The 21,199-nt window shown below is 62.9% G+C and overlaps 1 protein-coding gene across 1 annotated transcript; it reads right to left on the bottom strand.

Annotated features, from left to right (window-relative positions):
* Nucleotides 1-1,824: 1,824 nt before the first annotated feature.
* On the bottom strand, nt 1,825-12,931 carry MKNK2 (MAPK interacting serine/threonine kinase 2). The gene is made up of 14 exons (XM_064396352.1): nt 12,854-12,931; nt 12,568-12,756; nt 10,560-10,641; nt 10,321-10,422; nt 10,101-10,198; nt 9,128-9,207; nt 8,590-8,663; nt 8,406-8,510; nt 8,013-8,068; nt 7,612-7,707; nt 6,113-6,307; nt 5,857-6,021; nt 5,712-5,755; nt 1,825-5,480 (listed from the first exon to the last, which is right to left on the bottom strand). The coding sequence occupies exons 2-14, from the start codon at nt 12,613-12,615 to the stop codon at nt 5,213-5,215; spliced, it is 1,413 nt and encodes a 470-aa protein (XP_064252422.1). The 5' UTR covers nt 12,616-12,756; nt 12,854-12,931; the 3' UTR covers nt 1,825-5,212.
* Nucleotides 12,932-21,199: the final 8,268 nt, after the last annotated feature.

Genomic DNA, 21,199 nt, shown 5'->3' with positions numbered 1-21,199 from the left:
GGCCAGTGCGTGTTTGGGGTTCACTGATGGTTCAGGAGAGCAGTCTGGTCTGAAGGAATGCATGTTACTCACTCCAGGGTGGTTTGTTGGGTAGACGTTGAACCACAATGTTGGTTAATCATCCAGCTCATCATTTGTCACAGCAGAGCCGGGCTCAGACCCAAAACACTGAGGACACTTCATCCTTGCTCCTGCCCAGCTGCCTCAGTGCCCTGTGCTGAAGGCAGATGTGACCCCACCAGCCACCCAGCGCTGTGGCCACTCAGATCCTACCGTGACCTGATGGCTCTGTTAAATCCTGCAGACAGGCAGACTGGCACGAGCCACCACGTCACCCAAAGCCCGGCTGCCCCCCTACGTCAGCCAGGCCACCCGGGTGGCTCGGCAGTGGCCCCTTCCCTGTCCCTCTGGGCCAGCGTGGGCGGCACGGCGCTGCTCCTGCTGCGGGGCTTTTCTCCAATGCAAATCCACACCAGGGTATTTATAGCACCCTTATCCCGGCGGAGCCTATTTTGGGCTGATGCTCAGGCACCAGAGCAGCACAGGTTATTTTAGCCCAGCGCTGGGTTATTTTCAGAGCTGCCCTTCTCTGCACGTGCTCAGGAATGGTTTCCAACTACCAGGGGCTTTCTGGGGTTGGGGAAACTGGGGAAGGGGGAGAAGAGGAACCATGTGAAGGAATTTCAGAGATTTAAAGATAAACCAGCATCTTTGACACACCTGTCTGGGATCCACCTGGAATTTTGGAAAGAGGATTGCCTGCAGGAGAACTCTTGAGCAAAAGGCAGGAGAGGAAGGATCTCTGAAGCACACAGCTGAGGGCCCAGTGATGGTGAAACAAGATGCAAGAGAGGAAGAAGGACCAAGAGCTGGATGCTCCTTAAATGTCCAGGGTCACAAGCTGTTGGCCCCAGGCCCAGGAGGGAGCAACAGCTTTGTTCAACAGAGGCAGGAACAGCACCATGGGATGGAACATGCTCCTCATCCTCAGCATGGAGGGAACCCCAGCTCTGTTCTCACCACATGCCATCCTGGAACAGCCAGGGAAGGGAGACCTCTGGTGTCATCCTGTCCTGATCCAGATGCTGCAAGAAGCAGCTGCAGCGTTTACCAAGCAGTGAGCCTGGATTCTCAGCAGTGCTGCAGAGGGGCTCTCTCAGCTCAGAGCTGGGAGCAGCAGCTGGTCCACGGCAGAGCCCACAGCCCATTCCCCAAAGCAGGGGTGCCATGGATGGGGTTCTGCCAGGGCAGCAGCACCATGGCAACACACCCAGAGGGATCCAGCTCCATCCCCCAGGATAACAGCAGGGCTAGAGAAGTCAAGATTTAAAATGTTTATTTTAAATTCCACAAGGTCTTGCCTTGTAAATGTAAGAAGGCTCAGCCTTTTTCCCAGCCTCCAGTCCCCACTACCTTCCCTATCCCACCACACTTTCCTCTTGCCTGTGTCCCCCCCTGACCCATGGAGGGGTGGGGGAGATGTGCCAGGAGTGTCTCTGGGGGTGGCAGGGCAGTCCCAAGGCCACTGGGTGCAGCTGGCAGGGAGCACAGTCCTGCCCCGTGACCTCCAGCTCCCATTGGGATTGAGAGGATCACACCATCCCTCTGGGAAAAGTGAGTCAGGGCCTGAGCCTCTGCCAGCCCCTATTCCTGGCCTCCCACCCCAGCCACACACCCAGCCCCCGTGGGCCAGCCCCAGGCTGGGAAGGACCAAGTGAGAGTTGGGGAGGATTAGGGGGAGAGGAGCCCCTGGATGGGGTGCCACCCACTTCCCCAACCCCCCATGCAACATGCCCCACCTGCCACAGCCACCTGCCCACCATATAGGTCTCAATGCATTTTTATTAAATTCTTACAAAACAGAATACAAAATTCTGGCATCAACAATTGTTATAAAGGAAAACTTCAATTCAGCTGTATCAGGTCACCTGGTACATACAGTAAAGTGCTTCTTTTTGTGTGTTTGCTTTTTTTTTCTTTTTTTTGTTTTTTTTTTTTTTTGTCTTTTTTTTTTTTTTTTAGATTTTCATTTTTATTTCCCAGCCAGCCCCTGAGCAGAGGCCGCTGTTGCACAAACCAACAGTGCGTTAACGTGACTCTTGTTGAACCAGCTTTGGCAGTCTTCATCAATTGTAAAGTGGAGAAAGTTTCTCCTGGTTTGATAAAAAAGAGTTAGCTTCACAGTAAACGTTTCTAACCAGTTCTAAGTCGAGTTAGTTGGCTGGAGGAAGGGTGGGGGGGAAGGAGAGGAAGCGAAAACACTTAACATTTCCAGCTTAAAAAAAAAATTTTTTTTTTTGAAGTTGGTTTCCAAGATAGATGCTCTATGGGGGGGAAGTTTGGAAAGAGGAAGAGGAGGAAGAAGGGTGCTGGCGAGAGGGGGTCGCTGGTGCTGGACCACGGGAGCATCTGTCTGGAAACCAGCCCAGGAGGGTGCTGGCAGCGGGGAGGGGACGTCTGGCCCTGGCACAAAGGTGTCCCCAGCCATGCCTGCCCTGCCAGGGCACCTGTGGGTGCCCAGCGCTGCCACCAGCCAGGCTGGAGGTTTTCCAGTCGATCCCCAGCTCTAGAGGCATTTAAAGATTCTGAATCTACCAATGCACAGACCTGGCCTTGGGTCACCCCCCAGTACCACGCCAGGAGCACCGGGTCCACACCAAACCCCACCCAAAATGCAAAGCTGAGCCCAGGCCGAGCTCGGATGCTCCCAGCACATCCTCCAACTCCCACAAACTCCCACAGCATCTTCTGGCTGCACATCCCTGGCCAAGGACACCCACGGGACAGAGGCAGGGTCACCCAGGCCTTCCCCAGAGTGTGTGGAGTACTTTTATATAGAGAGATATAAAAGAGATCGCTCTTATGCATGGGGGGAAAGGGGAAACTCAGTTTGCCAACAAAAGCAGCACGGGGAACAGATAAATTTTGGAGACATCCCCCTGCCATCCCCTTCCCATGATTTTTTTGTTTTTTAAAAAAAGGCTGCAGCGTGCAGCATCAATGATAGCTTCACAACACCAGCTCAAGGCATCGCGTACTGTACATCATTCAAGTATTTCTTAATATAAGACAACAAGGAATTATCTACAACTGATAAAACAAAATAAGCTATAAAAAGTAACAATGTACAATCAAGATGGATTTTTTTTTCTTTCTGTTAAAGGAGGCCTCTCCAGGGTGTCCTGGTGCCTGCAGGGGGGGTCTCCCCTCACCACTGCCTTGCTCCTCCCCACCCAGCACAGTGGGACTGGGGACACACAGGGGAGAGGGAGATCACAAGTGCAAGGCAGTTTTGGGGGGTGGGATGGGGATGAAGTCACCCTCCCCAGCCCCCCAGGGTCAGCAGAAAGGCTGGGAAGGGTGAGAGAAGATGTTCCCTGCCCTAAACTCCATCAACACCCGAGATCATCATCTCCCAAGATAACACACACACCTCCCTGAAACAAAAAACAACATATATTGCATAGTATTGCTGTCAGCAGTCTTAAAATAAAAAGGAGAACTTTCTTTTTTTTTTTCCAGAGACAGTGACTGTCTTCAGCTGAAGACCCAGGGAAGTCTGCTCCCCAGCTCAGAGCTCCCAAACCCTCACCTGTGCACACGATGGGCGAGGCTGCTTTTGCAAAATATAAAGCTCAAAGCACTGAGTCAGAAGGGACAGGAGGAGGCTGTGAAGGGGGCACTGCCCTCCCAGTGTGACTGGGGCTGGCAGCAGGCGCAGCTTGGTGGCACAACCCCAAGCAGTGCCTGTGGCAGGGAGCAGGGGGTGTCAGGGGGATCTGGAGGCCGGTCTGGCCCTGAGCACAGGCCCTGCTCCCCTGGACAGACCCAGAAACCAGCCAAGGGCCTCGCCCCAACTCAGCATCCTGAGTCCTTCCCACCCTGAAGCGAACTCCAAGGAAAGGACAATGCCATGCACGCCTGAACACACGTGAGCAGGGCTGCACGTGCCTGACCACCCACACCAGCTCTCTCCCTGCTGAAGATCCTGGTGCTCTGACCCCAAACCTTCTAGCCCCACATGCCAAGCTGTCCCCAGGCTGCTCCCTAGCCTTTGGGTGCTGCCACCAGCCTGACTGCTCACCCACGGGCACCCCTGGGGCATTGGGTACCCTCTGTGCCCCCCAACCCTCCTGCCACGGCAGCCTCGGGGCCAGCCTGAAGCCACGGCAGGTCTCGCTGTCCTGCAGCAGGTCCTGATGCTCTTTAAGGGGGTCCCTGCTTTCCACAGAGCACACAACTCCCAGAGAGTGTTTCTGCCTGCTCTGGCCACCCTGAACACCTCATCCCCCATGCACCTCCCCGGGGGCACAGCCACCAGCCCTTCCGAAACCCGGGTGCAACACCTGACCTGGCACAAGAGCACAGCCCTGGATGCCCGTGCATCCCCCAGGGAGCCGCCAGCTGGAGCGTGGGAGGAAAGGAAGACATCTCTGTGCCCTGTAGAGAAGCACAGCTGGCAGTTTAAAACCAACAGTAATTAAAAAGGAAAGGAAAAAAGAAAAGGGGCAAAAAGAAAAAGGGTGAATAGCTTATTCTGGAAGCAGGATGCCAAGGAGAGAGGGTGGGTTGGGTGCTGCTCCTTTGCTGGCACCGTCTCTCCCCAGCCCGAGCTGTTCCCTGCACTGTGTCCCCCTGGAGCTGAGCTGGGGACACCCCCAAACACAGGACAGAGGGGCTCCCCACACCTCCCACACCTGGGAGGTGCCTCCCAGCCCCCCAGGAAGGGGTTTTTGTGGGAGTTACCCCAACATCGGAGAAAACCTGCAGCTCCGAGGGGAGGGACGAGGTTAAAACGCAACTCCCGTTGTTGAAAACGCGACCGAGGGTCTTTTGTTCACAGTATGAAATGAGCTGAAATCGTCAAAGCAGCCGCGGATACAAAGAGTCCTTTGGTGTCAGGGAGGGGGAAAATGTCAGAGGAGAAACCAAGAGCTGGGAAACAAAAGTCCATGTGTCTGTCAGATGTCCTTGAGTGTGCCCTGGGTGAAGCAACCTCACACTTGATTTAATACCTTTAAAAAAAAAAAAATATCTTAAACAAACCCTCCCACCCCCAGACCTACAAGATCAGCAAAACCTTGGAAACCAGCCACAGGGACGAGTCCTGATCTTGTCACTAGCCAGAAATGGTGGGGTCAGGGAGGGAAAGGGGAAGAAAGAAAGGAGGAGAAGAGGGGACATGGGGTACAGCAGGTGTGAGGGGCACCACTCAGGCTTGGTCGGCCACCAGGACCAGCGGGGCCACCAGGTGCTGCCCAGAGGCCACTGCCTTGGCCAGGCTGCTCTTCTGCCGCCGCTTGGCCAGCTTGGACTCAGAGGGGGGGGAGAGCTGCATGGCCCGTGAGGTAGCTTTGATGATGATGGGTCGTGCTTCCTCCTCCGCCTCTTCCTCCTCGTCCTCATCATGCCGTGTCAGCTGGCGGTTGACAGCGATGGCCTCAGCAGCAAAGGAGGTGAGCTCTTTGGCACTGCTGTTCCTGCAGGGGAGGCACAGGCTCAGGGGGGATGGAGGGAGGTCGGGATCAAATATCCAGGTGTCCCTCCTCACATGCTGGCCGTGCCAGACTGGTCAGACACCAAAAAAATCCAACCCTAAGTGGCAGGGCTGCCCAGACACAGAGTCGTGGCAGAGTCCCCAAAAGGCAGAAGGAACAGACAGTAGTGCTGAGGAGTGGAGTCAGGTTTCGGGGGCTGGAACTGACACTCACCTCTGCAGGATGATGGGGGTTGGCAGGGTGTTGTCCGGGGCACACTGCAACAAAATGCAGCCAGTCAGAGCCAGGACTGTGCAGACAGGTGTTCCCTACCCCGAATTTTGGGAGCAGAGAGCGGGGGGGGGACATCAACACTCACCCCCTGCACCCAGGGGTGCTCCAGGACCTGGGCTGCGCTGAGCCGCTTCTTGGCATCTCTCACCAGCAGCTTGGAAATGAGGTCTTTGGCTCCAAAGGAGATGTGCGCCCAGTCCTTGTCAGGAAACTCGTACTTCCCCTCCTGGATGCTCTCAAAGAGCATGTTCTGAGCAGGGAGAGAAATAACAGGGGCTCAGCCAGGAGGGCTGCAGCCAAGCTGGGGGTGGGTTTGGGCGCTGCTGGGGTCCCCCACTCACCTGGCAGGTGTGGCACGCCTCACCCCGGTCCCAGCCGCAGTCAGAGCCGCAGTGGCCCACAAAGGGGGGGTACCCACTCAGCATGATGTACAGGATGACACCCAGGCTCCACAGGTCACAGCGCTTGTCGTAGATTGAGGCCTCCTCATTGAAGGCTTCCACCACCTCTGGGGCCATGTACTCGGCTGAGCCACACTGCGGGGACAGGCGGGGTGAGCCCCAAGGGTGGGGAGCAATGGGGCAGGAGGTGAGCCCCAGGGGTGGGGAGCAATGGGGCAGGGAGGACTGGGAGGGTCCTGCCAGATCTCCGGGGCTGCACCTCTGAATGGAAGGTGCAGACATGGCTGCTCCCCAGGTTGGCTCCAGCCACATGACCCTGCTGGGTTTCCCACCACAGAGGATGCCACAGACCCGCCTCTCTGGGGTCACCAAACAGCAGCTGCCACCCCGAAGGAAAAAAAAAATAAAGCCTAAAGGGTGTAACCCCCACGGCGCAGCACAGCCGGACCCACAGCATTGTCATCACCCAACCGGCTCAGCGGGACAGCCCCAGCGCCTGGGAGCGGCCACGGGACACGGGGGGCCGAGCCTGCCGTGCCTGCTCCCGGGCGGCACGGGCGGAGCTGCCGCGCAGGAGCCGGGGCGGGAGGAGTTAACCCTGCGCAGGGAGAGGCAGAGCCAGCGGCCCCATTCCCCTATCGCTCCAGGGACTCTGGGGCTTTCCAGCACATGACCCGCAGCCCACACAGGCCCCGTGACCAGGGGAGAAAAGAGCTGCAGCCAGCAGATAATCGCCCCGTAACGAGAGAGGCCGCCTGACGAGGGGCCTCTGCGGCCCCAGCAGCTGATGGCACCGCAGGAAAACAACCCGCAGCTGATCCCGCTCCGCCCCCACGGGCTGAGAACGGGGAAACTCGGGGCACCCCGGGAGCTCGGATCCCGCCCCGGGAGGAGGCGGACGTGCAGGAAGGAGGGGGCTGGGTGTTGTGGCCCTGCTGTTGTGCAGCCCGCACGGGCTCGGCTCCGCCCTCCCCGGCACGTTCGCACCCCCAAAACCCGGGGTGCAGGGCGGCACCCCGCGCGGGGGCACCTGCGGCTGGCGATAAGGGAGCGCGGCTTTCTGCAGGAGACGCGACACGGGGACACCCGGGAGCTCCGGGCTGCCCGCCCCGCACCGCCCGCGGCTCGGCCCCCTCCGTGGCCCACGAGCCGGGGAACCGCGGGCCCCCCGGCCGGCGCTGACCCAGATCGCGGGGCAGGCTCGGCGCAGCCGCCGCGGCGCTCGGGCTGTTGCTAAGGCTCACGGCAGCCCGGGCGCCGCGCCAGCCCGGCCCCCCCGCGTTATGTAACCGCATCTCGCCTGCCACGGCGGGGGGGACGGGGGACATCCGCCACAGCAGCGACGAGCAGGGGTGGCCGTGCACAGCCCTGCTCCTGGAGGCTGCGGGGAAGCTGGGAGTCCCCGGGGACCCCACAATGTGGGGGGCTCGCACGCTTACCGGGGTGAGCAGCTCCGGAGTGGAGATGGGGGAGCAGTCGCCGTTCAGTTTGATGCCACTTCCCAGGTCAAAGTCACAAATCTTCACTGGGGAGACCTGGGGAGAGAGGGGAAGGACTGGTCGGTGACCCCCCCAGCATCCTCCAGGAGCCACAGCTGGCAGCCCCCCAGGGACCACAGCCGTGCTTTAGGCCACAGCTGCTCAATGCCAGGTTGTGTCATGCTTCACACCACGCTCTGCTGTGGCATATGGGGGGTGTGTGTGTCCCTGGCAGGACCTGGTGTGTGTATGTGTGTGTCCCTGGCAGGACCCTCCTGCACCCCCCACCTGAGGAATCACCCCACTGTGCCCACCCCCCCAGGCAGCACACCCTGCACCCACCCTGGCTGCTCCCTGCTCACCTGGTCTGGGCTCTCACACAGGATATTTTCTGGTTTCAGATCCCTGTGTGCAATCCCTGGGGGCAAAAGAGCCAATGAGGGTAAAAATCCCCCTCCTACAAGACTGCTATAGTGTAAAGTCTGGGGGTGGCACAGGGACCCCTCCCTCCCCACCCCAAATCACTGCCTGCACCCTGGCAAAAGGCAAAATTTGCTGCTGGCCCCGAATCCCAACCAAACTGGAGGAACAGGATCTGCACCACAAAAAGCCTTGTGATGCAGCCGGGCCTGACCCTGCGTGCTGGGACGGGCACTGTCCCCTGGGCAGGAGGATGGGGGGAGGCAGTGACACCCCCGGGAGGGCCCAGCACACCCCAGGGTGTCCTCGGTGGCACCCGGGGCGTCCCAGCTCACCTTTGTTGTGCAGGAAGTGCAGGGCGCTGGCGATATCCTGCACCACCACGCTGGCCTCCAGCTCGTTGAAGTGGCGTCTCCGGTGGATGTGGGTCAGGATGGAGCCTGTGGCCAGGTGAGAGCAGAGCTGGGGCTCCTGGGGGTCCTGCTGCCCCAGCTCCCCCCACCCCGGGGCTGCACTCACCTCCCCTCATCTTCTCAAACACCAGGTAAAACCTCTCCTCCTCCTCGAAGAACTCAATCAGCTCCAGGACGTTTCTGCAGGGACCATCCATCAGTCCAGCATCCCCCCCAAAACACTCCTGGGGTCCCCCCAACAGCCCCATCCAGCACAGGACCCCGGGAGGGATGCAGGATGGGAAAACTGGGCTTGCAGTGATTGAAACCACACGGCCAGGGCCCCCCTGGCCGAATTCCAGGAGGGAGAGGGGCTTGCAGCGCCGGGCTCTGCTCCTCCCTAATTGCTCACAGCCCCTCCTGGCCCGCCCCACACACAGCCCCGCTCTGCGGCAGGGGCTGGGCTCGGCTCCAACTTGGCCACCGAGGCCCTGTCGTCATGGCAAACCACTGAACGTCCCCTGGGGATGCTCCACCGTGGCCAGCGGGGTCACGGGGAGGGAGTGGGGGCAGAGGGCGGCCTGGCTGTGGCCCACGGGTGTCCCGAGCATCAGCCGGGTCCCAGCCCACTCCCGGTGCCCACAGTGGGGGATGCCCTGCCATACCTGTGTCCCTGGCACTGATAGAGCATCTCCACCTCCCGGAAAACCCTGCTCCGGATGTGTCCCAGGCGCTTCTCTATGATCTGGAAGGCAAAGAGGGGGAGGCTCAGCGCTGCCAGGGAGGGGCCGGGGCACCCCTGCCCCTCCAGCGCGGGGCCGGGCGGGGCTCAGGCAGCAGAACAGGCTGTTCCCGGCGCCGGTGCCAAGCGGCAGGGCCGTGCCAAGCCGCTCCCTCCGGGGCCGGGGCCAGCAGAGCTCCATGTGACGCCGGAGCAGCGGCACAGCAAAGGGCCCTGTGCCCCAGTGGGCGCTGGCACAGCGGGGCTGCCTGGCCGTGCCAAGGGTGGACAGGGGGATACCCCACACAGGGAGGGGGCAGATGGGTGCTGTCATCGCCCTTTGGGGCACACAGAGCATTCCACCACCCTGCTGCCTCAGCTTCCCCTCTGGGGCACCCAAAGGCCCCCATGGAGCGATGGGGAGGCAAAGCTCCCCCAGCATTTGGCTGCTTTTTGACACAGGGCCCATCCCAGAGCCCCCATGCCATGGCTCAGTCTGTGAGGTGCAGGGCCATGGGACCACCATCCCTCACCCCAACCTTCTCCACCATGAGAGACCTCTCTGGAGTGAGCAGGAACTGACCATCCTGCCAACACCACATCCCCTGTCTGCCACCAGTCCCCAGACACATCCCAAGTGTTAGTTTAGTCTCTGGCCTGCCCTCATTGACAGAGAGAGGAGCGTGGCTGAAGGGGGTCACCAAGGAGCCCGAGCTGGGTGGTGGCAGAGGTCGGTGTGCCACCACCACAGCCCAACGCTGCCATATCCCTGCCCCTCTCCCTTCCCTCCAGCCCACAGAGCCACAGTCCTGAGCCAGCACTGGTCCTGGGAGCTGGGAGAGCCCTAGATGTGCAGGGCAGAAATGGGAACTGAGGCAGGGGGTGAGAGGAGGGCAGCCCCAGCAGGGGAGCTTTACCTTCACCGCGTACTCCTTGTTGGTGATGAGGTTCACGCAGGACTGGACTCTGGCGTGGGCCCCTTCTCCCAGCACCTCCTCCTGCAGCTGGTAAACATCTGGCAAAGAAGAGGTCACCTGAGCTGCTGGCCCCACTGCACACAGCCTGGGGACACCAGGAGGGCCCAGCCCTGCCCCAGGCCACGGGGAGCCCCTGGGGTCCCCGAGCAGCCCCGCTCACCTTCGAACCTGCCGGAGAAGCTGTCGGTGGCTCTGCAGCGCTTCTTCTTCTTGTTCCTTTTCTTGGCATCAGGGATGTCGATGGGTTGACTTGAAGGCATGTCTGTGCCAGAGCAAAGCCAGCGGTGTCAGCCATCCCTGTCCCCCCACAGCTCCCCCAGGGAGCCCCCAAAGCCTTCAGGGGCAGGATGGGAGGAGCCCTGCTGGGAGGGAGCCCGTGAGGAGGCACCCGCGGCTCACCGGGACGGGGCGGGCACTCGAAGTTGAAGACGGGCTCCAGGTGGTTGGACTGGTCGAACTCCAGGTCGAAAGGGTTTTGCCCCTGTGGGAGCCAAGAGCAGGAGTGAGGTGGCAGCTGCTGGATCAGCCACCACCGGCTGCCACCCTGAGCCCAGCACAGACACACAGCCCAGCATGCTCCAGCTCCTGGGACACATTCTGCTAGCTGCCCGATAGTGCACGACACCAGCTCATGGTGGGACACAGCAGAGCTCCAGGGAGAGCCAGAGGATGAGGAGGAAGGCTTTGACCACATCTCCTGATGGGGACAGTGCTGCAGGGTCACTCCTCCAGCCAGCCCCAGGCCAGCACACAGGGGATGATGAGAGGGACCGCAGCCGCTCACACCAACCCAACCCCAAATCTCCACCCAAACCTGAACCACAGCGAGGTAGGAGGGGGAGGAAGAGAAGTCACAGGGCAAGACAGGCACCCGAGCCACCCCTCCATGTCCTCCCAGCTCCCTGCAAGGTCACAGTGGCTGGAGCCTGCTCTGTGGACATGGTGTCCAGCAGGCTGCAGGACACCCCCGAGCCGGCAGGATCAGGCCTCACAAACCCTCCTGCACCCCGGGATCCATGCAGGGCATGGCACCTGCTCCTTCCCCCAGGCTGAACCCCAGTGGCACCAAAGGGACATGGGGGACCCTCTGCTTCCTGCTCCCCTGAGCCACCCGTGGGATGGGGCAGTGCTAGGGGCGAAAGGGCCCCCTCCTCCCCAGGATTATGAAATCTGTTTGGGTGGAGGTGGCAGCTCCAGCGGCGTTCCCAAACCCGCCCGGTGCCCGGGCCGGCTGCCAGCCCCAGCACGGCCAACCCCGGCCACCGCCAGAAAGACCCAGAAGGCGCCTGTTTACTGCAGCCCGGGGGGGCCGGGGGTCCCAGGGGAACGGCGGGTGGGTTCACACCAGGAGCAGCCCCCCACCAAGCACCACTTTGGATCTGCGGGACCAAAACTCTCCTGTGCTGCGTTTTCCCAGCTTTCCTCCCCCTCAAAACCTGGATTTGGGGAGCGCAGCATCGCCCCGCAGCTGCTGCCCCCCGGAACGAGCCCTGGCAGGATGGGGGGCACGGGGCCTCTGGGAGAGGCACGGGGTGTGCGGGGGGGCAGGGGAAGTACAGGGGGGCACTGGGGGGGCAATAGGGGGCCAGGGGGCCCTGCCAGCTGCCGCAGCACTGCCACACAAAGGTCTGGGGGATGGGAGACTGCGTACGGGCTTCATCAGCACAGCCGAGGTGTCCCCCCCCGCCTCCAGCCCCGGCCACCGCCGGGGGACACAAACCCCGGCCAGAGGCCACCCGAGCAGGAGCGGGGGTCACTGCCATGAGGGGGCGGGTTAGGGGGACCCCCCCCGCACCCTGGAGCTGGAGCGAAACCGAACAAAGGACCCCCCAACCCACAGCCAGGAGGCGGCTCGGGAATGGGGGAAGCGAATGGAGGGGGACCACAGGGACCCCCGCGCCCCCCGAGGTGCCAGCGGCAGGTGGGACCGGGGGGGGTGACGGGCCCGGGCTGGGGGGGCCCAGGGCAGCCCGGGGGGCAGCGCTGCGGGATCGAGCCCCGCACGGTCCCACCGGGCCGGGCCTGGGGGGCCCTGAGCCCACCCCCACATCGCTGCCGGACCAGGGCGAAGGGGTGCAGCTGGGCGGGGGGAAAGTGCAGCGCAGGGGATCCCCGCGGGAGCTGCAGCATCCCAGCGGCCGCCCGAGGGATGGGGGCAGGCCCTGACCCAACCCCCGGGAGCACCGCGACCTCCGGCACGGGGGGACAGGGGGGGCCCTGCACGGTTTGGGTGGCAGCGCCCCCGGAGCTCCTCAGTTTGGGGGGTGTCGGGGGCGGGGCAGGAAGCGGCCGGGCCCCCCCGTTCCCGGGCAGGGGATGCAGCGATGCGGGCGCACCCCGGGCCTGCCGGCACCCCGGCCCCGGAGCCCCCCAGAGCGTCCCCGTGGAGGGGGGAGCACCCCCTTACCTTGAAGGAGCGATGGAATCCCGGGATCTCTGATTTCTTCTGCACCATCTTGCTGCGGGGGGGAGCGGGGGGCGGCGTTGCTGGGAGAAATGAGGGGGGGCGGCAAAATAAAAAAAAAAAAGGGAGATGGGGGGGAGGGAGGCGGAGGGACGGGCAGAGCCGGAGGGGAGTCCGGGGGGTGGCCGAGACCTGCGGGGAGAGGACGGGGGGGGGGGGGGGTCAGGCGGCTGCGGCCCCCCCGGAGCCTGCCCGGTTCCGCCCCCGAGCCCCCCGGGCCGGCGCTCACCGGCGCGGCCCCGCAGAGCCGCCGCTGCTGGTGGTACCGCAGCCCGCACCGCCGCCCGCTCCGCTCCGCGCCGCTCCGCCGCCGCCGGGGGGGGACGCACCGCCCCCGCCCCCGCCGCCTTTATAGGCACGGCCCGGCCCCGCCCCGGCCCGCCCCCGGCCCGGGACAGCCCCCGCCGCGCCCCGGCACGGGGACACCCCGCGGGGACACAAGAGGCCGCCCCGGGCGGACAAACACCCCCGGCCAGGGTCACAAACCCCCCCCGGACACCCACCGGGGACGCGGCACCCCCCGGGGACACAAACACCCCTGCCCGGGCACCCACCGGGACACCAACGTTCCCCGCCCAGGACACAGACCCCCCCTCCCGGGGACACAAACACCCCCCCCGGGACACCCCAGAGCCGGGGCACAGGGACAGCAACACCTCCCCCAGTGCACCCCCGGACACAAACATGCCCCGTGCAGCACCGGGGGACACAAACGTCCCCCCGGACATGCAAACAGGCCCCCTCCGGACACCCCAATTCCTCCTGGAGACACAAAGACTCCCCCCAGGGCACTCACTGGGGAAACAGCCTCCCTAAGGGGACCCCCAAACGCCCCCCGGGGTCACCCGCACCCCCTCTCGGGCACCCACCCGGGACCTCACCCCCCGGATTCCCTCCGGGGTCACCGCACCCCCCTCGGGTACCCCCCTCGCTGCACCGGGACACCCCCCTGTGCTGCTCCGGGGAGCGCGACCCCCCCGGCACCCTCCTGTGCAGTGGGGACACTCCTCGGAAGGGTCCCTGCGCCCCCATACCTGGCACCCCCCGTGCTGCACCCCTTTCCCACGCCCCTGTGCTGCACCCAGACACAGGGACAACCCCCTGTCACCCCCCTGTGCTGCACCCAGGCACAGGGACACCCCCCTGTCACCCCCCTGTCACCCCCCTGTGCTGCACCCATGGACAGGGACACCCCCAGTCCCCCCCCCAAATTGCACCCAGTGAGGGTGCAGGGGTGGGGGCGGGCAGCCCCCGCATCCCTCAGACCCCCCTGCACTATTTTAGGGGACAATCCCCCCTCCCCAGGCACCCCAATTCCCCCCTCCCCCTTCGGACACACTTGGGCACAGGGATGGGGACAGGGACACCTCTTGGGGACCCCCCTGCACCGGGACAAGGCCACTCCGTCTCCGTGTTCTGGACGCTGGTGGCAGGGGAGGGGGGTCCCCCTGAGCCCCCCAGGTCACGAGTGGGGCAGAGCTCAGCCCGGCCTGCACTGGTGGGGGGAACGAGCAGGGGGTCACGTCCCTCTGTCCCCGCGGGCCACCCGTGGCTGTGGGGAGCAGGGTGGGGAGCGGGACCCCCCTCCCGGCGCGGGGACCCCGTGGGAGCCCCTCCCCACGCGTGTGCCGCTGTCCCCCCCGCGCCGTGTGACGCCAGCGGGGGCTCGCAGCAGACGCGCTCGCTGCGCGCAGCGGCTGCGCCGGGGCCGGTGGCTGCGGCACCGCGGTGACTTCACCGCCCGCCCCGCGCATTGGCTGCGCCGCCGCCGCCACGGCACCCCCGGACCCCCGCGTCACCGCCACGGCACCCCCGGGCCCCCCCATCACAGACGCCGGCACCCCCGGACCCCCCCTTTCACACTACGGCACCCCCGGACCCCCGCGTCACCGCCACGGCACCCCCGGACCCCCCCGTCACCGCCACCGGCACCCCCGGGCCCCCCCATCACAGACACCGGCACCCCCGGACCCCCCCGCCGCCGCCACGGCACCCCCGGACCTCCCCTTTCACACTACGGCACCCCCGGGCCCCCCCATCACAGACACCGGCACCCCCGGACCCCCCCGTCACCGCCACGGCACCCGGAGCCCCCTGTCACAGACACCGGCACCCCCAGACCCCCCGTCACCAGCACGGCACCCCCGGGCCCCCCCGTCACTGCCACCGGCACCCAGAGCCCCCGTCACAGACACCAACACTCCCGGACCCCCTCGTTACAGCCACCGGCACCCCCCATAGCCCCCTCTAACACTCGGCACCCCCGGAACCCTCCGTCGCGGCCATCGCCACCCCTGGTGCCATCGGCACCTCCAGACCCCCCTTGTCACTGCCATTGGCACCCCCAGACACCCCATCGCCGATATTGGCCCCCCCAGACACCCCCATCACTGCCACAGCACTCCCCGGCCCCCCTCAGCCATCGGCACCCCCGGACCCCCCCACCCCAATGCCACCCCTGGACCCTTCCCCTCTCCATCAGCACCCCCGGCCCCCCCGCCACCATCGGCACCCCCGGACCCCCCCAGCACCGCGGCCCCAGCCCTGCTCTGCCCCCCACCCTCCTCTCCCCGCTGCTGGGGGTGTTTGGGGGGATGTGCATCGCCCCAAACCCCGGTGCCAGCCCGGTGTGGGGTCCCCAGAGTGGGGTTCTGCCCACCCCCCCAAAACCCGCCGAAATTCCTGCTTTTCCAGGCCCTCACGGCTCCTCCTGCGTCCCGCAGGCCGGGCCTGCCCGGCCTTTGTTTGTTGGTGCTGCTAATGAGGGCTCCCCGCTAATCCGGACTGGGGGGGGAGTGGTGGGGGGTCCGCAGGGGGACAGGGACGGTCCCTTCCCCTCCTGGGGCTCCTGAGGAGCCACACTTTCCCAAATCGTGCCCACCACCGTGTAGGGCATGGAGCCGGGAGTGACAGGGCAGCACAGCCGGGGCCCACAGCCCTGGGGGGCTGCCCAGGGCTGGGCTGGGGGCTCGCCCGGCCCGTGGGGGTCCCTGTCACCGTGTGAAGCTGGGCCAGTGGCAGCGTGTTCACCGTGTGTGCCACGTGTGCTGTGTGCTGGCTGCGTGTGGCGTCACCTGCGTGCCCCCTGCGTGTCCCCTGCGTGTCCCCTGTGTGTCCCCTGCGTGTCCCCACATATCACCATGCCCTCTGTGCACACCCAGTGTGTGCTCAGTGCCCACCCCTGCTCCCCGTGTGGCCTGGCGTGACCTTGGCATGTTTGTTCCCGTGCTGGTGGCACACGCTCAGTGCACACTCAAGGGGAGGTTTCCAGCGCTGGGCACAGGGACACCGGGACAGGCTCCTCTTCCCAAGGCTTCCCTTCCCAGCTCCCTGTGGAACTGGCTGCCAGGGAATGTGCACAAAACCACACATGTGTGCAAGGCCAGAGCATGGGCCCGGGGGTGTTTGCACGAGCACACACACATACATACATGTGACCATGTGTTGTTTTGTGCCTGCACACGTGTTCATCCCAGTGTACCACCCGTGTTTCCCCCACGGGACCGGGGCTCTCCCTCTCCTGCTGGGCACAGGGCACAGCCAAAATCCCCCCCTGGGGCCCAGCCTGGCCCCCAGGTCCCTGCGCTGGTGGCTCCAGCTGTGGGACACAGTGCCCAGGGACAGTGCAAAGAGCCCCTGGCCGGGCTGGCAGCTCACAGACCACAACTCAGGCCTTCAGAATGGTTTTTTTCAGGGAAACACGAATTTTGACACATCTGAGCTCCCTCTCTGCTCCTGATCACATCCAGCGTCCCAGGGGTGTGAGGTGGGGCCGGCAGCAGCGAATTCCCCACGTCCCAGCCCAGGACCCGCCCATGCTGAGCCCCTGCTGTGTCCCCAGGGTGTCACCTGTCCCCACACCGCCGCCTCCAGCAGGACCCACAGTCTTGTGGGGCCTCCAGGAGCTGTTGCAGCCCCACATTCCAAGAGGGAAAACAGGAAAGTGAGCGGGGCTGTGCCGGAAGGCGGCTATTGTTGGCCAGGGAGCAGCGGGAGCGTCAGGGGCCGGAGCCACCGTGGCCACCGTGTCACCCCCTGTGCCCGGAGCCACTCGTGGCTGCCCACAAGCCCTGGATGTGCCCCAGTGTGGGCAGGCGCTGCTGGGGCTGTCCAGGGCTTCCCCTCCCACCCCACGGCTCTGTTTTGGAAGGGAAAATAAATAAACTTTTTTTTTTATTCTTTTTTTTTTTTTTTTTTCCAGTGTGTTACTTCCCCGGCCCAAGGAGGGCCCAGCTTCCCGCCCCTGGAAGCAAGAGGTTTGGAACTCTGGCTGTGTGTCAAATGAAAAAATCCTGCAAAAAACCTGGAATTTCCTGCTGGGCAGAAGCGGGGAGGTTTGACACTCCTGCGCTGGGGTGGGACAGGAGGGATGGGAGGGACACAGGGGACAGCAGGGACACAGGGGACACCCCTCCCCCATGCCCAGGGCACACACGGGCTCACAGCCGAGCTGGTTCCTGTGCCGGTGGATCCTGGATTTCCTCCTCACCTTGAAGCCACTGGGAGTTTTGGCAGCTCCTGCCAGGCCTCAGTGCACCCCAAGTCCCCAGCCTGCCACCGTGGGGCTCTCCCAGGGACACGGCCCAGGTCCCTCAGTCCCCATCTGCTGCAGGCACAGGCTGGGGTGAGCCCTGCTTGGCTTTCCCGGCTCCTGCTTCACCCCCAGGTTTCAGGGCTGCCCCTTGCCCAGGAACCCCCAGCAGAGCTGCCCAGTGTGTCCCTGGCACAGCTGGGGGACAGGCAGGGAGGGGAATGGTGCTGTCGTTCCTCAGTTTCCCCAGCTGGAAGAGGCAACATAAGGGGTGAGAGTAGCTGGAACCCAACACGGAAGCTGCAGGGAAGTGTGTCCTGAGGGAGGGTACAAACACACCATGGTTTCACCCCAAAAAAGTCCTTCAGGGAGGTGCCAGTTCAGTGGGCAGCATCCTCCCTCCCTCATTGCCCATCCTCTGACACCCCACACCAGCCAAACCCCAGGGGACAAGGACATGGAGATGGTGGGATTGGGATGGGGCTTGGCCCAGGGATCTACTGGAAGGATGGAGCAAGTTCCTCCAGGAGGGAAATCTCTGCAGCCCCCAAAACAAGGGACAGGAGCTGCGGGCGCTGTGCTTTTGGGGTGGCTGGGAGAAGGGCAGGGACAGGGCTCATGCTGTGCCACAGTGGGAGTCCTGTCTTAGCAGAGAGCAGCAAATGGGAAAAGCATTTGCAGGAGGACTTCAAACACCCCAGGCTCTTTTCACCCTCCTCCACCCTCCCAGTTCCCTAGGAAGGGGGAAATCTGCAGCAACAGCCCTGACCCCTGAGCTGGGTCACTCCGGGGAAGCCCAGGGACGTGGCAGGAAGAGGTGCAGGCTGGCACGTTGCACATTTTCTTAGAAGGAGCAGAAAAACTCCCAAATCATCAAAAAATTCCCCCTGCTCCCTTGGAAAGGGCACTGAAACCACAGCAGGGCCTGTACAGCCCGTGCTGGAGGACTGGCAGCCTCTGGGGTTAGCAGGGATTTGTTCACCAGGACCAAAAATGATCCTGGGGCCCCTTCTCCTGGTGAGGAGGGACCTGCTGTCCCCGTGGGGCTGGAGCAGCAGGTGCCCTCGGTATCAGTGTCACCCGCGGGGATGGGACATGTCCTCCCTGCTCCAGCATTTTCCCAGAAGCATTCCAGGTCCTGCCCATGTTCCTGGAGCTGCTGGCTCCCGGCCTGGCCGGTGCCATACAAGGGAGAGGGAGCACGTGCCCTGCTGGTGACTGTTCCCTTGTCCCAGGAACGGCTGTCACCTCCTCCATGGAGCCCAAAACTGGAGCAGAGCAAATCCAGAGCCCTGCCTGGGAGGAGTCGGGCACAGATCAGGGCTGGGGAGCTGCCAGGGACCCTGGGGAATCTGGCTCCAGAGGCATCAGCTGTCCAGGGAACACAGAACAAACAAAAAGCATTTCAGAGCTTGGAAAGCGTCCACTGCCCGTGCAGGGATGAGGGACAGAGGCACTCCCAGGGTCTGGGGGGCTGAGTGTGACAGCAGAGCTGTGCAGGGACATGTCCTGTGCCATCTGTGCTCCTGTTTCCACAACTCAGAAGGTGCATGGAATGAGACAGCACCTCCTGGGGATGGAAACACAGTCCATGGGCCCCATGGCCCCTCTGGAGGGGTCCCCCTGCTGTCTCTGGGACAGTGCCCAGGGCTGGAGGGGCAGGGCAGGGCAGTGTAAGGACATCTTCTGTCACAGCACAGCCCCAGCAATGCTCTGAGCAGGAGCTGCTGCCCAGGGAGGTGGTGGCAGGTGGGGACATCGCTGTCCTCACCCAGCAGGACATGGCTGTGGCACAGACCCCACAGACACGCAGCCACAGGTGCCACAGGAGACCCCCAGCCCCTGCTCCCCCTTGGCTGCTTCCCAAGGGTCCCTGCAAAGGCTGCCCTCACTCCCCAGGTTCCCACTTTAAGCAAACCCTGATGGGACTCATGATGGATGTCACAGCCCAGCAATGGTCTGGTGTGGGATCCAGAGGAGGAAAAGGCCAGAGCCAGGCCAAGAAGTCCAGGAAACCCATGGAGGGGCAGAGTGCCCCGGGGAGCATCGATGCTTGTGAGCTCAGAACTGACTGTGGGATTAACGCATGGAGAGCAGGTGGCTTTTCCAAGAGTTATTTATCAGGGAACAATGGAAGTTGTGGGTACAAGGAGCCCCTGCACTCTTCCCTGTGAGCCAGCTGCTTCACCCCATCACCCTGCCAGCAAGGCGCCAGTGAGTGCCTCGAGCTCTCCCTGCCTGGCAGTGTGACTGTGCCGTGGTGTCCTGGAGCAGGGACACCTCCCAGCCTGTGCCTCAAGGAACAGAGACCTTTCCACCACCAACAGATCTTTGCATGAGTCCAGTTTGAGTTCCCCCTAATCTGCAGCTGGACTGAACATCTGTGATCTCTGCAGGTGGGACATGTCTCAGGGTTTGGGATGAGACTGAGACCCTTAACTTGCAACAGCTCCTTGGTGAGTTCTTGACAACACCCTGAATTAATACCAATGAAATCCATGTATTTAATTCCTTCATATGTGAACCACTGTCCAAATCTGAGACTAAGACTGGACCTGGGCTGTACCTAAGGTCCATCAGGAGTTTAGGAAGCAGGGGGGTCTTGTCTGAACCTTGCATTCAACAGAAGGGTCTCTCTTACCCTTTTACATCTTCAGTCTCAGTGCAAATCATTCCAACTCAATTCCAACTTGATTTTTCTTAGTCTTTTACATCCATGTAGAAAGTACCAGAGGGAACCTCATCATTATACTCTATTAAAACCCACTTTCATAGATTCATATTAAAATAACTTTTGCTAACAGCATTGATGGTGACTCTTTGAGTGACCCTAAATCACTCATCCGTGACAAACTGATATTGTTGGTAGGATCCTAAATCCTGATTCATGGCAGAACTGAGGCCCTGAAGCTCCTGAGGGTTCAGGGGATGGAGAAACCCAGCAGGGGAGGATCAGGATGAGCCACGGCTTCCTGGGAGCAGCAGGAGACCCTGCTCTGAAGCACAGGAAAGGAGCATTTCCCTCAGAACATACGGCAGCCACAGCCCCCTCCGTGCTGCCAGCCCGTGCCCGCTCCAGCTCCAGGGCAGATGCCATCTGTGCTTTTGGGAAAGGATCAGCCCTGCAGAGGGGAGGCTGCTGGAGCCCTGGGCACTGTACCTGCTCAGCCCAGGCCCTGCAGTGCAGATCTGCAAAGCTGCTCTCTGGGTTCTCAGCACAGCTTTTGTGATGCCTCTGCACCCAGCCTGTGCCAGGGGGATGAGCAGGGAAAGTACCGAGAGGTCCTGGTCAAGGCTAAACCCCCTGGCCAGGCTGGGCTCAGCTTGGGGGGCTCAGCTTGGGTGGGCTCAGCCCTGGGGACTCAGCTTGTGGTGCTCAGCACTGGGGCCACAGTTTGGGGTGCTCAGTCCTGGGGGCTCAGCTTGGGGGGCTCAGCCCCAGGGGCTCACAGCTGCCTGTTCCCTGCAGCACTTCAGCTGCAGCTCAGGAGCAAGTAAACACGAGATGAAAGCCCAGGGAGATGAAAGTGGGGCTGCTGGGGCAGAGGCAGAGCGAGGCTGAGCTGTGGCTCCACAGACCTGTCTGGGCAACATCCTGCAGTGCCGGGCGTGGGGCTGGGCTCAGCCACCTCCAGCCCTGCCACATCTTCTACAAAGGTGCCTTTCCTCCCCCTCCCTTGGCTGAGCTGGTCTGGCATGGGAGGGTCTTTCCCCCAAAAAGAAAGGGGGGCTGAGGAAGGCGAGTCCCTGCAGCCCTGTGGGTCACAGCTGGGTGGGTGCCACACATCCAGGGACTCGGCACCCACAGCACTCCAGGTGGGTGTGAAAGGGGAAGCTGAGGAACAGCAGCAGGAGCTGCCCTGGCTCCGAGGGCTGATCCAGCACTGCTCTCCACCCACCTGCAGCCCCACCACAGCTCAGCACTTGGGGCCTTGCAGGTGTCCTGGCTTCAGCTGGGCCAGAGCCAGTTCTCTCCCCAGTAGCTGGTACAGGGCCGTGTTTGGGATCTGGGATGAGAATAATGCTGATAACACACCGATGTTT

This window comes from Passer domesticus, chromosome 21, assembly GCF_036417665.1.
Source record: "Passer domesticus isolate bPasDom1 chromosome 21, bPasDom1.hap1, whole genome shotgun sequence".
Classification (NCBI taxonomy): Eukaryota; Metazoa; Chordata; class Aves; order Passeriformes; family Passeridae; genus Passer; species Passer domesticus.
The sequence above is the reverse complement of the archived record's forward strand: the minus strand, read 5'-3'. Positions and strand labels throughout refer to the sequence as shown.